Source organism: Arachis hypogaea, chromosome 19, assembly GCF_003086295.3.
Source record: "Arachis hypogaea cultivar Tifrunner chromosome 19, arahy.Tifrunner.gnm2.J5K5, whole genome shotgun sequence".
NCBI lineage: Eukaryota > Viridiplantae > Streptophyta > Magnoliopsida > Fabales > Fabaceae > Arachis > Arachis hypogaea.
In genome coordinates, this window is record NC_092054.1 from 9,150,319 (window position 1) to 9,166,657 (window position 16,339).

General features: G+C 31.5%; 1 protein-coding gene and 1 long non-coding RNA gene across 6 annotated transcripts; one reads left to right on the forward strand and one right to left on the reverse strand.

Annotated features, from left to right (window-relative positions):
• Window positions 1-9,805: 9,805 nt before the first annotated feature.
• LOC112776699 (structural maintenance of chromosomes protein 3) lies at window positions 9,806-13,192 on the reverse strand. 5 transcript variants are annotated; one of them, XM_025820923.3, is made up of 7 exons: window positions 12,567-13,192; window positions 12,199-12,348; window positions 11,895-11,984; window positions 11,091-11,259; window positions 10,513-10,659; window positions 10,190-10,285; window positions 9,806-10,075 (listed from the first exon to the last, which is right to left on the reverse strand). In XM_025820923.3, coding segments are annotated over exons 3-7 (498 nt in total). In that variant the 5' UTR covers window positions 11,897-11,984; window positions 12,199-12,348; window positions 12,567-13,192; the 3' UTR covers window positions 9,806-9,991. The 5 variants fall into 5 exon arrangements, with proteins under 5 accessions (XP_025676708.1, XP_072083636.1, XP_025676710.1 ...); XM_072227535.1 differs by having other exon boundaries at window positions 9,806-10,110; XM_025820925.3 differs by having other exon boundaries at window positions 12,199-12,351; window positions 12,567-13,064.
• On the forward strand, window positions 13,012-14,398 carry LOC112776700 (uncharacterized). The gene is made up of 3 exons (XR_003190141.3): window positions 13,012-13,147; window positions 13,237-13,331; window positions 14,071-14,398. It is a non-coding gene; the product is annotated as an uncharacterized lncRNA (long non-coding RNA).
• Window positions 14,399-16,339: the final 1,941 nt, after the last annotated feature.

Here is a 16,339-nt window from a genome sequence, read left to right on the forward strand (position 1 = left end):
CATCATAGAGTTCGCCGGGGGACGGTGAACTTGACGTTAATTCCAAAAAAAAAACTCTTATTTACGAAAATAAAGTTGAAAAATCGTTTTGGAGGAAATAAATAATTTTTTTATTTTATAAACGAAAAAATCCGTTTCTTATATTGTCACAATTAAAAAACATTTATTTATTTATTATTTTAAAAGTGGTGAACTCCTCGTGATCATATTTTGAAGGCTATGGCTATGATTTATAATCGTGACACTACCTATTTGTGTTATTTTTTACTGTTTCGTTGTTGCATTAAAAAGTTTGCCATTTTTCCCTTTTCCTTTTATATGTTCTTAATTATTTTTGTTTATATATATATATATATCACTACAAGATAAGCGGAGGATAGCAACCAAATATCAGAGATTGCAGCAATTGACATCATGTGCCGCAGAGTCTGATTGATTAGCCGCTATTTCTTGAACAACCGCTACTAATCAGGACTTTGATCCTATTATTATTATTAATAAAATACTAACACCATCATATATACTACTCTTCCTTCGAAAAGCACTCACCGCGCTCTTCTCTTGCGTTATACACTCCCTACCAGCCCTAACCATCAGCCCTGACTCCCTATGCTTTCCAGCCGTCGAAGCACTCGCCTCTGGAAGCTCTCATCTTAAGCAGCCCTCGCCTATAGCAGCTCTCGCCGTCGAAGGTCTGCGCATCTCCTTGCATCGCCAGAAGGTCGTTTCAGGTTGCTGGTCACGATGTTGTCTCTTCCCTCTTCGTCAAGCCCAGACCTGCCCTCGTCGTCGTCGTTGTCGGTTTGGACCTGCTGCTGGATCGTCTTCTCGTCTCTGGTAAGCACTCATCCCTAATTCTTCAGTTGTGTTTTTTTCTTTCCTATTTTCTTGGTGAGAACAAGATTGGGAGTAGAGGTGCGAAACAAATCTCCAATCGTGAATCCTTGCCACTGTGTAGCACCGCCTATCAGTAACAGTTGCGTGGCGCTTCCCCCTGCTGGTGGGTCCACCACCGATCTGCTCTCTCCTCCCTCTAGTATCGATCCTAGGTATGCCCATACTCTTGGTTCAGATTATTGGCATCTAAAACATCCCCCTTTCAATTTGGTCTCAGATTTCAATTTTGGTTCACATTATACCTCTTCTTCTTGATTTGGTTTCAATTTAGCCGCCTTCTACTTATTGCTTGGTGGACAATGCAGGACCAGTGATAGTGTAGATCTCAGCTCCTGTTAATAAGCGAAGGTCCGATACGATTGTTTTAAATAATTAATTTTGATCATTTTATTTTACTTTGATTCTTTTCATGCATGATGAGGATCGCACTCCCGGTTAGATAGGTTTTTTTTATTATTATATATATTTGTTCAAATGATGATGGGTTTTGTCCTCGTGAGATATAATTGATTAATAAATGGATTAATGGGGTTGAAGAGTTGATGATGGAGGCTTGTCATGGGGATTTAATCCACATGAAAAGTAGAAAGCTAGTAGGATATTGTAGTTGTCACTATAACAATAATCACTAACGGAGCTTTCAACACTAATTAATAAGTAAGCTTATGTTTTCAATTAGTACTACTTTTCACACAAAACCACCTGAAGACTCCTGTTCTATCAATAACTAGCTATACCAAAGAGATATTTTCTTGTGTCTATTTGAATTAGATTTAGATTTATGAGATAACTAATCAAAAAGTAAAAAGTAGTTATTGTTGTTGTGAAACTTGTTTAGGAAAAGTCAGGCAAAGAAGTCGATTTGTATTCCAGCAGCAGCATCACCAAGCAGTAGATAATGTGAGGAAGTAGTTCCCTCTAATCTATGGGCTTTTGTAAGAGTTTATTGAGTTGATGGTTTTATCTGTAAAATGGGTATGTGTAGCAGAAATATTTATACTAACATTTGCTTAAGTGTGTATTTATACTAATGTTGGATCTCTCTTATGGTTTCCAGCTTATGGATCTTTTAGTGTAGCAGAAATGTTTGCAGAAAAATTACCAATTTCACTATAGCAGTAATGCATTGTGTTATGGAAGACTAGATTTTTTGGCAAGTGAGAGAGAAAAGCTAAAATATCTAGTTAGAAGTTTATTTTTGTTGTTACTTTTTCAGGTGCAATTGATGAAAGACAGAGACAGTGGAGAAGGTAAGGGGTATGCTTTTGTGGCTTTCAAAACAAAAGAGGTTGCACAAAACGCCATAGAAGAGATACACAATAAGAAATATAAGGTATTCATGGTGCTTTCTGCAATCAATCTTATATGATGATTAGTTTTAATCTTTTAATCAAAGTCGAGATTTTCCTGTGACAAGGTAAAACTTTGAAGTGTTCACTATCTGAGAATAGTCGAGGGTGTTGGTCCTGGGGTTGAAGTTATTGAGCTCTTTAAGGTGCAGTCTTCAACTAATCTATGCTGATAATATATACTTACATGTGCTTGATGGTATAAGTGGTTTTATATAAAAGGGAATCCTGTGTCACCCATAATAATAAATAATGAACTAATCAACTAACCATAAATTTACTTATTTGTTTTGTTTGTTTAAATATGTTTTTAGTCCCTATAAAATATAAATATAGGACATTTTTTAATATTAGACACACACATGGACACATTTTTGCCGTTGTTCCTTATAAGTACTTTAGAATATACAATTTAGTTTTTAAAATATTGCCAATTTCACTTTTGGTCCTTACAAATATTTTTTAGTTTCATTTTTCACTTATTATTAGATCTAAGTGGTGGGAGCCAAAAATCTAATAAAGAGAAGACGGACTAAAACAAATGTAAAAAACTGTAGACGGGAAAATAAAATCATATTTACACCTAGAAAACTGTTTTTTGCGAATTCTCAGGTTAAAGCTCTTTATGTGAAGAACATACTTGAGAATACTACTACCAAACAATTCAAGGAACTATTCTCTCGTCATGGAGAAGTAACAAAAGTAGTCATGCCACCTAGCAAAGCCGGAGGGAAGCGTGATTTTGGTTTCATCCATTATGCAGAGAGGTCAAGTGCATTAAAGGCCGTAAAAGACTCGGAGAAATACGAAATTGATGGTACTTCTTTATGATTCAAAGTTATAAACTGGGTTCTGTCTGACTCATATGTTAAAACATACACCTCTTTGTGATGGATTGGAACTTCAGGTCAATTGCTCGAGGTTGTTCTTGTCAAACCTCAAGCTGAGAAAAAACCCAATATGGGTTACGACTACAATCCTGGACTTGCACATCTTGAGTTTGGTGGTGCCTTTGCTGGAAATCTGCATGGCTCGGTAATAGGTGTTGCAGGAGCTGGATATGGTGTTGCTCCTAGCTGGATGGTTCTGATGGCATTGCCAAATGGCAAAATCGGCTATGTCTTGTAAGTTATTACTACTCTTGGACTCAGGCGTGTTTGAATTAATACTTAATTGAACTCCCTATTTTCTGATATTTAATAGCAAAAATGCTCATTTTTTTTAATTTTTAAAAAATCTTGTGAACATGCTTATTTTCAAGAGTAAATGTTCAAATTAGTCTCTTAAATTTTGCACACGAGTCAAATTTTGCAGAAATCTTTTAGTGTGGCAGAAATGTTTGCAAAAATCTATTAACTATATCTTGTGCTATCATTTTGTCAAATTGATGCTTAAGTATTTCAGAAAAGAAAATTGATGTTCTCTAGCTTTCGTTACTTTTTTGGGCAAGGTAAATTTATGCTATACCTTAAAGTTAAAAGGGAAGTAACAATTGTGTGTTTTTTGCAGAGAACAGGGAGATGGGGTTGCTTTCTACTCTATTACCACATGAAGTTTGCATTTCTTGTTTCGCTACAGCTTCCTACTATTAATATAAGCTTAATCAAACGTCTGCACATTACTGCTTTCTTTGCCGTGTTTTAAGAGAATTTGCTTCGTTTGTTAGTTAGTTAGTTAATACTATCTTTTTTAGCTCTTGAACAGGATATATTGTATTATGCTATTTTACTTCTCTTTTAGCTATCCTCTTCTACGGGATAACATTTCCAGTATATTGGGTAGTAATAAATTAACAAAACCACATGCTGCTTGTTGAACAGGGTGCAAAACAACTATATACCGATCATTTGCATCCATTCCTGTTGAGGCAGCAAGCTAGACTTGATCAAGTTGTCGATGTTGTGTATGGTGAAATGGTAAAAATCTATTTGTTAATTTTGTTATCATTTGAATTTGGAAATGCATTATTTCTTTTATATTCTTTTGAAAACAAAAATATGTTTCCCCTTCCTTTCCACAGAGTGAATCTGTCATTGCACACCAGGTGGAATTCTAACTTGCAAGATCTCTACGGATGAACATGTTAGTGACAGGTATGCATGTAAACTCTGTAGCTCTATTTACACCATTTGATCTCCTATTTCAATGCAATACAGCCAATCTGTTGTTTTGAAAGGAACAAAATGGTTAAATGAAAGTTAAGCATACAGGAGCTATTTTAATTGATTTAATTTTTCTATTTATTGTTCTGTGTTTGTTTAAATTCAGTAGATTTGTTGTGAACTTGTGATTGGAATATGGTAGTGTAGATTTAAGCACATAGTTTAACTAGGAGTTTCGAAAGTGATTGCAGAGTAGGATTTATGTACCCCTACATAGAAAGTAGTCTTGTGGTTTTGATCATCATAATGGATTAAATTTTTTTTTTTCATATAAAAGATATGTTTTAATTTGTTAGTTTTTCGCATAAGAGATCTCTTTGCTCATGTTATCTGTATACCCTATCAGCAAATCAAATGGTTAGGAGTATCATTCTACCGTTTAGAAGGGAACCAAATCGTATCGAAGGACAAAAGAGGCTGCAGGTTCAGGATTCTGAATCAGACGAAGAGTGATCTGTTTGTTTTTCATCATTAGACAAGCATCGATTGGATAGTTTTAAAATGCACGAATATTGTAATATGTGTGTAGTTTTGTCTTAGTTCTGAGCTTTAAATTTATCTGTTTTCTTTCATTTTTCCTTTGTTTCCATCATTGTACATAGGAAATTTACATACTGTATCAAATAAGAACAATGTTCTTGGCTATTAGTTAAACCTGGGAGTGAGATAGAAATATAATTAACTAAAGTAATATACATGCATCATTAGTACCTCACCTAGTTCATGTTTAGATTCATAATGTGTTATAAAAGTATGGGAGAGTATATATAAAGCCTATGTGATGCATCTGATTGAGGGTAACCAAGCATGCTTCACATGGCTTATGCTTACAGTTTTACTTCATTAGTTCTTAGCAAGAGATTTACTATGTTGATATTTTTATAAATATATTATTTTATTTTCCAATTAATTTTGTTATTTTTGCCATAAATTTAGATTCAATAGATGAAAAATATTAAGATTTATAATATTAAAAAATCTAAAAAAAGGCCAAAAAATATATCTTTGAAATTAAACAAAAAAATCAATATTTTTTAAAAGGAAAATCCAATTTTTTTTTTAAATTTGTAGTAAATTTAGCGGTGGTTTTATAACCACCGCAAACAGCCATAAATTAAAAAAACGTAAGAACATTGCGGCGGTTTGTAACCGCCGGTAAAAAAGGGTCTAAATCCTAATACTTGTATACCGCGGCGGTTTAAAACCGCCACTAAATTTGTTGCCACAAAATATTGATTCAATGGCGGTTATACCGGCGGTTGCTAGAAACCGCCACCAAACCTAATCCCGGCGCCCATAACCAAGGCGGTTCGATGAACCGCCGGCCTTTGATTTTGCGGCGGCTTAAAACCGCCGCTAATCATAAAAAAAACTGCTGCTAGGTAGCGCATTTGTTGTAGTGTATATATATTATATTGTTATACGTGGTGTACTAGTCACTTAAAGTCTCTTATTAGTAGGTGAAAAATACAATAAAAAAATAAAATAAAATATCTTGCTATTTTATTTATTAACCTGATATTTAGGTTTGTTTTCTTTGTTGCATTTTGGATTTCATTGAAGTATGATCTATTTTTTTATTCAATGTACTTCACATTAAATTGTAAAAATTTTAATGTTAGTTGAATTTTTATGTTATGCTATCTATAATTTTTCTTAGATGCTTTGTCGGATATTTCTCACGTTCTAATTCAATTTTATTGTCTTTTCATTTATATCTGGGTCACATTTCATAAGTTTCAAAATCTCTAAAATGTATTGTATAGTGGTTTTGTAAGGTGATTTCTTGGATTTTAGTTGGAGGAATCGAGCATTATTATAGAAAGATAGTGTAATAAGTTGCATTTCCTGTGTTATTTAATGTTGTTGATAGCTTCATGTTTGTTTGGATTTCAGAAGTAACTAATTAAAGAGTGGTAGTACTTTTTACTCATATTTACTATTGTTAAAAATCAGTAATCAATGAGGGATGAAGTTTTCGATAACAGTTTATAATGTTCATTAATTGGGTTTTTTTTGTATATTTAGTTACTTGGTTCGTTGCTTAAAGAGTGTCAGTGTTAACCTCTAATAATACCATTTTGTCCTAATAGGAGGTTTGTAGCAACCCAAGAACATTGGCACAAGGAAAAAGAATAGATTTTAAAATTTCGACTTTTCAATAGGCAGGTAACCAAATATATTGTGCAATATTATATCATGCATGTTAACCCATTAAAGAGGTGGGTTAAATCTTTAATTTCGAATGCCTTATTTTTAGTTTATATTCAATTAGTGACCTTTCCACTTTCTTCCTTTTGCTACTTTCTTTTGCGTGTTAGATAACTTTGATTAGCTAACTCTGAATACCTGACTTTTTTAATCTGAAATGTGTGTAGACTACACCAACTCTAATAGACTTGCGAGGTGCTTATAAAAGATTAATCTTGATAAATTATCAATGTACATTCAAAATAAATAAATACAATGTTTACTAATCAATAACTTTCTTGAACAATATGAACAACCACTAACCAAATCAAAACACACTATACCTTCAAATTATACCCACATAAATTTTAATATTAGAATAACCATCTGCACACCTAGTAAAATGAACATCCGATATATCCATTATTCACATTGTTTAGTATTTTCATTGTCTACCTATATTTTTCTCATATATAATGATAGTGACTTTGAAAATTCAGCATTTATTGATATGGAAAAACATGATTGGATGTTTACGTAGAATGTTTTGTTTTCACAGTGCATCAAGATAATAGTAAATCCTCTTTCAGTGTTTCTTTCAAAACTACGGTATTTTTTTCTTTGGACATTCAGTAACACCTAATTCATGTTTTTTGGTTAATTACCTATTTTTATGATGTTGATTATAATGGCATTTTATTTTTATGTACATACTCCTCTTTCCTAAATGATTATGTAATATTATGTGATGCATTTTTACCATGCTTTGTTAGACATGAATTAACTTTAGCAATAAAATCGAATATAGGGTGAGAGAGCTCTTCTCCCAAGTTTTGTATCAACTTATGGAGAAGAATTAGGGTCAACCTTCTATGTGATTGATGAGCTCGATAATTGCTTGGTGCTAGAGCTGAAAAGAAACAATGATCAACTGCTTATAACTGACAACTCCTTTGAACATAATAGAATTTTCTATTTTGTCAATAGAGGGACATGTGTGCAATTTAGATATGTCGGTTTTAGAATCTTTTTTATTTCACTATGAAATCACATGAACCAACCCATTCAAATTCACCTCGATCGTAACTCTTATGTAGCTGACCTAATAGACCAAGAAACACTTAATAACATATATAGAGTGTTCCACATAAAGTATAACAAGAATGTTGAGCCTTCATCACCTGATGTGATGGTGCTGTCTGGGTCTGAACCATCTGATGATGAGTTTTCATCAGACGGCGATGAAAATGATGATGAAGATGACACACTGGAGGTCAGCAAAGAAAGTAATGAAACAAGAGAATTGTCTGACAACGGGTAATGCTAAATGCAACTTTTTTTTTATATTTTGCATTTTAATATCGGGGTACATCTAGATATCTTTTAATGTCGTGACTAACAAGTTTAAATATCCTGAATCAGATACACTCCAGATGCTTATTATAAGAAGACCATCACAAATTCTTATTTGAGTCAATCTAGATTGAAAAGTTGATCTCAAAAGAGTATGTGAACTTGTTACTTAATCTATGTAATTTTTTACTATATGATATAAATAATTGGTGTAAATGAATATGAAGTATTTTACTATTTTTTTCTTCTCTTGTATTAACAATAATTAAATTAGTATGGTTATTTTTTTTAAAGTATAATATTAATACTAGATATGAGAATTTTTTTCAAATATAAAGTATTTGACTATGATATTTCTTTTCTTGTATTAAAAATAAAATTATTATGATTTTTTATTTTAAATTATAATATTGATATCAAATATAATTTTTTGTCCAAGATATCTTAGATATATTGAATAGTTTTATTTTTCAATATGTTCACAAAACTATAATCCCATACAAACGTACGAATCTTCACGTTAGTGTGTATATATATATATATATATATATATATATATATATATATATATATATATATATATATATTGTATTGTATTGTATTGTATTGTCATACGTGGTGTACTAGTCACTTAAAGTCTCTTATTAGTAGGTGAAAAAAATACAAAAAAGAAAAATAAAATACACCAAAATGTTTCAACAAAATAACAACAACAAAACATAATATATTCCTAAGTAGTGTTCTTTACACTGTAATTGTTTTGCACACTATAGAAATAATAAAGATTGTGTCAGGATTGAGTAATAACACACAATAACACAAAAGCTCAACCATTTGAAGGATTTATAATGCATAATCAATTTCCTGGAGACATGGAAAAATGAATAAGAAAACATAACTTTGATGCGAAAATAAATACTGTAAGAACCAGCGTACATTCAATAGAAATTTGTATTAGGATGGAGAAGGAAAAACAAACTATATAAGATTATAGAAGACTAGTCAAAGTGATCTTGGTTACAAGAGCCAAGTAATAATCAATCAAATGCTATCACTACACCACTGGCTGTCCTTTAGTGGTTGTTTTTTAACTACCGCTGAATGGTTGGATTGCGGCGGTTTTAACAACAGTTTGGGTGGTGCAGCTAAAGCCAACATGTTGGAATTAAAATATAACAATATAAGATGCAGTTTATCTCTTTGGCCCATAGAAACGTTTTGGCACAATTAGATGACATAAAGCATGCAGCTGAGGCCTAGATCAAATGGTAAACTTAGTTGCTTCTTAAGAAGCTACATCAAGTCACTATTAGATAATTGACTTTTACTAACATTTAAAAAATGTTACCAAATCATATTAAAATGTTAGCTATGTATATTAGTAACATTTTAACAAATGTTAAATATACCCTATGTTACTAAATAGTTTCACTAACATTTTTCTAAAGATTTAATAACATTTAATAAAAATATTACAATAGATCTTCTATAGTAATATTATGAGAAATGTTACAATAGACATTTCTTAGTAACACTTAAAAAATGTTACGATAGATATATTTTGTAACACTTAGAAAAATGTTATCATAGATATTTTCTGTAACACTTAAAAAATGTTACAATAGATATTTTATGTAACATTTAGAAAAATGTTACCATAGATATTTTTTGTAACACTTCAAAAAATATTACTATAGATATTTTTTGTAACACTTAAAAAATGTTACAAAAGATCTTTAGTAACATTTTTTTAGTTATATTATACTATTTTTTATTTTTTATTTTATATTATATATAATATAAATATACTAAAATTAATTACTACAACATGAAATATTTCATTAAATTCATAAATTCACAAAATAAAATTTTTATAGCCACTTTCATTAATCAATAATCATTGTACAAATTTTCTTTATGATGTAAATAAAATGAAAAAAGAAAAAATACTTATAACACTTAAACTTTATAAACATTCCATATAAAAAAGAAAAGAAAAAATATACTATATACATAAAGAACTTAGTCTTTATACTAATCCTAGAAAAATGTATTTATCCGTTTGACTAGCTCATCGCTGTGATGACTTATTACTATTCCCTCAAACCAGTCAACCAAGTTCACCTGATGCACATCAAACAAAAAATTTGTACACTTGCCTGCAATGTTAGACCAATAAATGAACTGGCAAAAATATTTAAATCATAAGTAAAAAGGGCACAGCAGAAATGCACTTGCCTTCACTTTCACTCCAATGTACTTTTCTACTCTACCCTCTGGGTTTGCTTTACGAGGACCATCTTCATCATCCTCGTCATCATCGTGACCACCATCCTAAGGGAAAGGAATGGATACAAAATATCAGTTACAATAACCAAAAAAGAAAAAAATAACTTCAATTGAGATAGTTCACTTCTCACAAATTTCACATAAAAAATTGATAATCAAGCACCGAACAAGAGAAAGTAAGAAATCACTTTGAGATAAAAGCATGATCCTATATAACACGCTAGAAAGCAAGATCCTTTCACAAACCAGATAAAGATTTAACAATCACAAACCTTCTTCTTCATCATAACCAGATGACCATGACCCCTCGGTACGAGTTCAGAAAACACTTCTCGAAAATGCCTAGCAACACCTTTGAAAGTGCGCTCTATTGATTCATCCTTCCGTTGATCAAGTACAGATATTAGCTCTCTAATTTTCTGCAATTACTCAATGCCAGTGACAGAGAACTAAAATAATTTAGTGATGCTGTATAGACCAGTGTCAAAAAAAAATGCAAAAGCTGGGTTTGGATGTTTCACATTCAAAATGAACCTTAGTACTGGAATACAACTCCCATAAGAAAATAAAAGCAGTCAAAAATATAAAAAGGGGAAAAATTTATTTCATATATATGCAAGTGGTTAACAACACCTTTTTCAGGGACAAATCAAAATATCACCACCATTTTCAGGGAGAAATAAAAATATCAACAATCAGATGCCATGAAAGATCAGTTGTACCAAATCTTTTAGATGCTATAGTGCAGAACAGGAACTAGCAATGTATATCAAGCATTTAGCTGTCAGGTAATCACCCACCTTAATGTGAATTATAAAGAACCATTTCAACCAAAAGGCCAGACAATTACCTCATCTCCTGCATCAAGTTCAGCTTGCCTTTTCTGAAGTTCCTCTCGTTGTTCTGTAAAATTTATATACTGGTCAAGCGCTTTCTTGTTTACATGACTGAACTGCTGCAGTTGATCATGGCACCTGTGCAACGCTTTATGCAATTCTTTGATATTCCTCCTTTTGTACCTAAGAAGGTGCAATAAAGTTAGCTAAAACAAAACTATAGAGATAATGACAAACTGCAAGGAAATAACCTATGACTGTAACAGCACATATCTTCTGCATTATTTAAAATATGGCAGATTTCTTGATCATTTAAAAGAAAATTAAAAAAATAAAATAAAAACTTTATTTATGTCCCAAAATTGAAATAAAAAAGAAATGATCATCAAGAAAAGCCTTACGTCTCAAATGCATCTGATGTCAATGGGCCCAGTTCCCTTATTTTCTTTGTATATTCCTCTTCTTTAGCAGAATATATATTTTTTTACTCACCTTAAGTACATTGCATTTCTCAGTAACAAAATAATGAAGAATTAATCACAATATTTTTTCTCTTAAAAGTTTAAAGATCTTTTTGGTATGAGAAACATACCAGGACATTCAACAACTTCTTTACTAAACCCATACCTATTGAACAATGTACCCAGCCAACACAAAAATCAGATCTAGTATTGCACAGCCATTCAAAAGACACTTAAATGTATGTATCACACAAATATACAATTTAAAGGTTTTTTATCATCAAGTTGTATCAAAACTCAAGTATTCTGTATCAAAAGCTAATTGATAGACAAATTTTGAATTGTGTCCGCGCTTACATTACTAGAAGAGATTGTGGCCTTTTGATGCCAAGTCGGAATTCCTGTCACTGGATCCTAAAATCACCAAAAAATCAATAATGGAAGTTCCTGTGGAAATCACCAAATAAATAAAATAACTAAGCACACTCAATCCACAAATCAAAGAGAAAAGAAGGAGACTAAGTAATTATAGATATTTAATTAATAGTTTTAATTAATTAATTAATTAATTATCTGGTGCTTGTATATTCATAAAGCTTGCCAGTGTTGTAGAACACAATCAATCCAACTTCAGCATCAGAGAGAATGGATAATTCTTTACCTTTCTTCAGCAATCAATTTCTTCTCTTCGAAATGTTACTTGCCGGCTCGTTGAATTGTCGATCCTTCGAATCCCAATCTTTCCTCGCCCCCATCGCAATCAATTTTAGGGTTCCTACCTCCTCAAATTAAACATCTCCTTTAATTTGACCTGCTAGATCACGAGTCAACAAATTCATTAAGATTAATTAGCTATTCAACTCTCACGGAGCTAATTGGATTAAAACTTCTACAGATTTGAAGAGAGAATTAGTTCATTTTTACTAAACTCAGACTCTTCCGATTTGAAGAGATTTGAAGAATCAGCTACAACTATGAAAATCAAACCCTAGGAATTTGAAGAGAATCACCTATGATTTCAAATCTTACCTTACTGGAATGAGATTGAGTCTGCGATTGAATCATGCATGAGATCGACGAGGCAGAGCGAGAGATCGAGAAGAGGCAAAAAAAAATTGAGGAGGTAGAACAAGATCGAGAGATTCAGAGAACTGAGATATTGAGGAGGCAGAGCGAAATTGAAAAATTCAGAGTACTGAGAATGAGACTGAGAGTGATGGTGGATTCGATTTCAGAGTACTAAGAATTTTTTTTATTTATGAAATTAGGAATAGGTGACAGTTTTTGTAAATTTTTTATAAAAATTAAACTCATTTACTAACATTTTATTAAAAATGTTACTTAATATTTAATTTTATTATAATTACTAACATTTTAATAAATGTTAAAAGATAAATGTTACTAAATGTGTGAAATGTAGTAGTAGTTCAAATCCTAGTTAGAACTTTGATGAGGTTTAAGAACTTTCGTAGTGTGGTGAGTGGGTGTGTGAGTAGTGTAATGACAAAAAAAAAAAAAAACAAAGATGAGGTAAGGCCCGAAATCCAGGCCACTTGCTCCCGCCACCCACCAACAACCTTGCCGCGGCGTTGACGTGTGCCTCTCTTCGGGTTTGTTCCTCACTTTGCTTGCTCTTATTGTTTCTGATTTTGGTTTCTGTTTATGATTCTGATTCAATTTTTATGTTTAATTGATGCAGTCATGTCGCCTAGCTGTTCTAGGTTGTGAGTCCTTCTTGATGTCACCTTTTTGTCTGCTTCCTCATCCCTCATGCGTGCTCTCTTTCTCTATCTGGTATGTTCTTAGCTTGATTCGCTATTTCGCTCTATTGGTTTTGCTTCTAGCTATGGACTATGGTTTTGATTGGAATTCAAAGAATAGGAAAGTTGAAAAGTTAATTACCACTTTCAAAACCTTTTTAACAAGGCTTTTGTTTGCAATTCAGTTATTGAAAATAATGTATTGGTACTGATGCTAAGTGCTGAAGTTGACTTTCTTAATTTGGTGGTGATTTATGCATTAATAATTGGCAACTACTCAAATGAAGATGCTAAAAACATCTTTTTATGAAGATTCTTGTGTTAAAAGTGTACTTTGTTTGTTTAGCCACACTTTAAAAAAAATAACACTTTTGCAACACATCAAAATCAAACCATACATTTTATCATCTAATGGTAAAAAAGAAGTATCTTTATATGAAGACAATAGTAAAATCTTCATGGTAGTATCCACCTTAATAATTTGATAACAAATTTGATTATTTTAGTAGACGTAAGTTTTAGAGTTGATCATGATATATATATGTGTTCTGTCTTGCCTGAATATTCCTTAGTGCTGAACTTGCTTGGTTTTCCTTGACTGCATTGATATATAGTTAACAACACCATGTTTTTGGTGTAAGTTTTTGATACAATAAAGGATCAACTAATAGCTTTTAAAAGTATATATCAAAAGTACTCATATATATATATATTAGTCATCAAAAAGTGATTTTTGTTCACAAATTACTAACAATTTGAATTTATTTTTCTAGGATTTTTTTTAACTTTGATGAAGACAGTGGGTACATGATCAAGCAAATGATCTTGATAAGGATAGACAAAGTCTAGAAGAATTGTATACACTCTTGAAGTTTTGATACAGGAACTAATAAAGGACAACGACCTAGAATGCACAGTTACTCCACATGCAAATGTTAGAATGGAACCATTAAAATGCATAATTTCAACGGAAAGAAAAAATGCATAATTTCAAGTTCACCATTGTTTTCAGAGAACAAATATATGATACACAGGCAATATGCTATGTTATTTTTTCATTCTTGTCTCACTTAATGGATCGTCTCTTTCATTTAAATCCAACAATTGTTGCATAATCAGTATAAAATGATGGTAATCCTTCACAGAAGAAGATGATAGTTTCACAATGGATAACTCTTGATTTGTGAGACTTTATTCCACCTAAAATATAGGTAAAGAAATAAGCTCCACATCAAACTTCAAAAATCAAACAAACAAGTTCCAAATCAATGATAGTCTTTTTTGGCTGCCTCAATTATCTTGTCACATGATGCTTCATACCATAGATAAACATGACCCGAATTCAACTCCGCAATATCTTTATAATACCACCTTCTTGTGCATCCAACCTTGTTATCACAGTCTTCCAAGCACCATCGACATACTATTTGATGATATTCATACTTGCCATTCGAGTGAAAGGGTAAAAGAAGAACACAGAGGATCAAGCTGTGAAGGCAAACGCAGTTCCTTATCGACAAATGCTCAAGGCGTGAAAGATCGATGCTTGATATTGTGGGGGATTTCAAACAAGTTAAAACAACCATTCAAAATCAGCTTTTTTGTTTTTGGTTCAATAAAACTGGTATTTAATTAAAGTTTGCGTTGTTAATTGTTGGTTTGAGTTAGTTGGATGGCTAGGAATGTATCCTTATCTTGCTCCATCGTTGTGGCGTTTATGTAGTATGTTCAATGCACCTCTGAAGAAGGTTACAACAAATTCAACAATCAACTCATGATGATGGAATAAATAATTGAAGGGTTGAACAAGAGGCATGCATTCTACTTATAATAATATGAATAATAACGAACAAAGTAATGAAAACTTGCTTCACACGGTAATCAAGACATAAGAGATTCAGAATTTCAAAAATCCGAGGCAACAACTAGATAAAATATATGGTGAAAGTTGGTCAGAATATTTTTAAAAGATTTTACCGAGTCTGTCTGATAGGGACTGCCCTTTACAATCAGCATTCAAGTTTTAACTCCTTTTTTTTTGTTTTTTTGTTTTTTTTTTTGTTTTTTTGTTTTTTGTTTTTTTTTTACATTTTGTGCTCTCAAATCTTACATTTCATTTTTCCATTTTAAGCCAAATAATTTATGCTTACGCATTTAGAATAAGATAATTTTTAGTATTCGATACAAAGTATCATCATTTTCACAACGAATATAACAATTTTCTCTTTAGCATGCGTGATTGGTAAGCAAAATACAGTCAAAGTTATATCAAACTAAAAAAATTGACTGATACCAAAATATTGTTGACAAATTCTTTTAACAAAGGCAACATCAGAAAAAGAAATATCATATGCATTGTTTTTGTATCTCTCTTTTATATACTTTTTTTTTTTGTTTAACAATAATTAATAAAAAATAAAAATAAAAAGATTATCTTATATACTATTAAAATGGAAAGTACACAAAAAAGAAAAAATACATGAAAGGCAGTCCAAGCATACCCTATTATTAGAAAAGGCTATACTTTATAAGCATAACAAATTAATAAAAAGTGTAGCCATATATAAGGTAAATTTCTTGTACTTGGTGGCTGGAAATTTGCTTATAAATCACATGGCACTAATGCAGTATGATTTGAATAGGTGACATACATGAGTGACCTTCCATTCTTTCCTTAATTTAATGCTAACCGTGGCCGTCTCATCTTCTTGGCAGTGCTATTCATAATACTAATAGTCTTTCCTTTGTTATTTAATTACATTTATGTATGCTTGCTGGATGTCCTTAATGAAAATGCTGACGGTAGTATTTAATTTGACATTCGTCTATAAGTTATAATAGGTGTACTCATGTCTTTATTTTCAAATTCCTTTCATTTTCAGCATCTTGCATTGCTTGAGGAAGAAAGAAAAAGAGGTATGAGATTTTTTAGATATAAAAATTAAAGAATAAGAATGTGAGAAGCTTACTTGATTTATATAAAGTAAATATAAGGAGGAGTAAGTATGAAAGAAAAAATAAATTAAATTTTAATTTAATAAT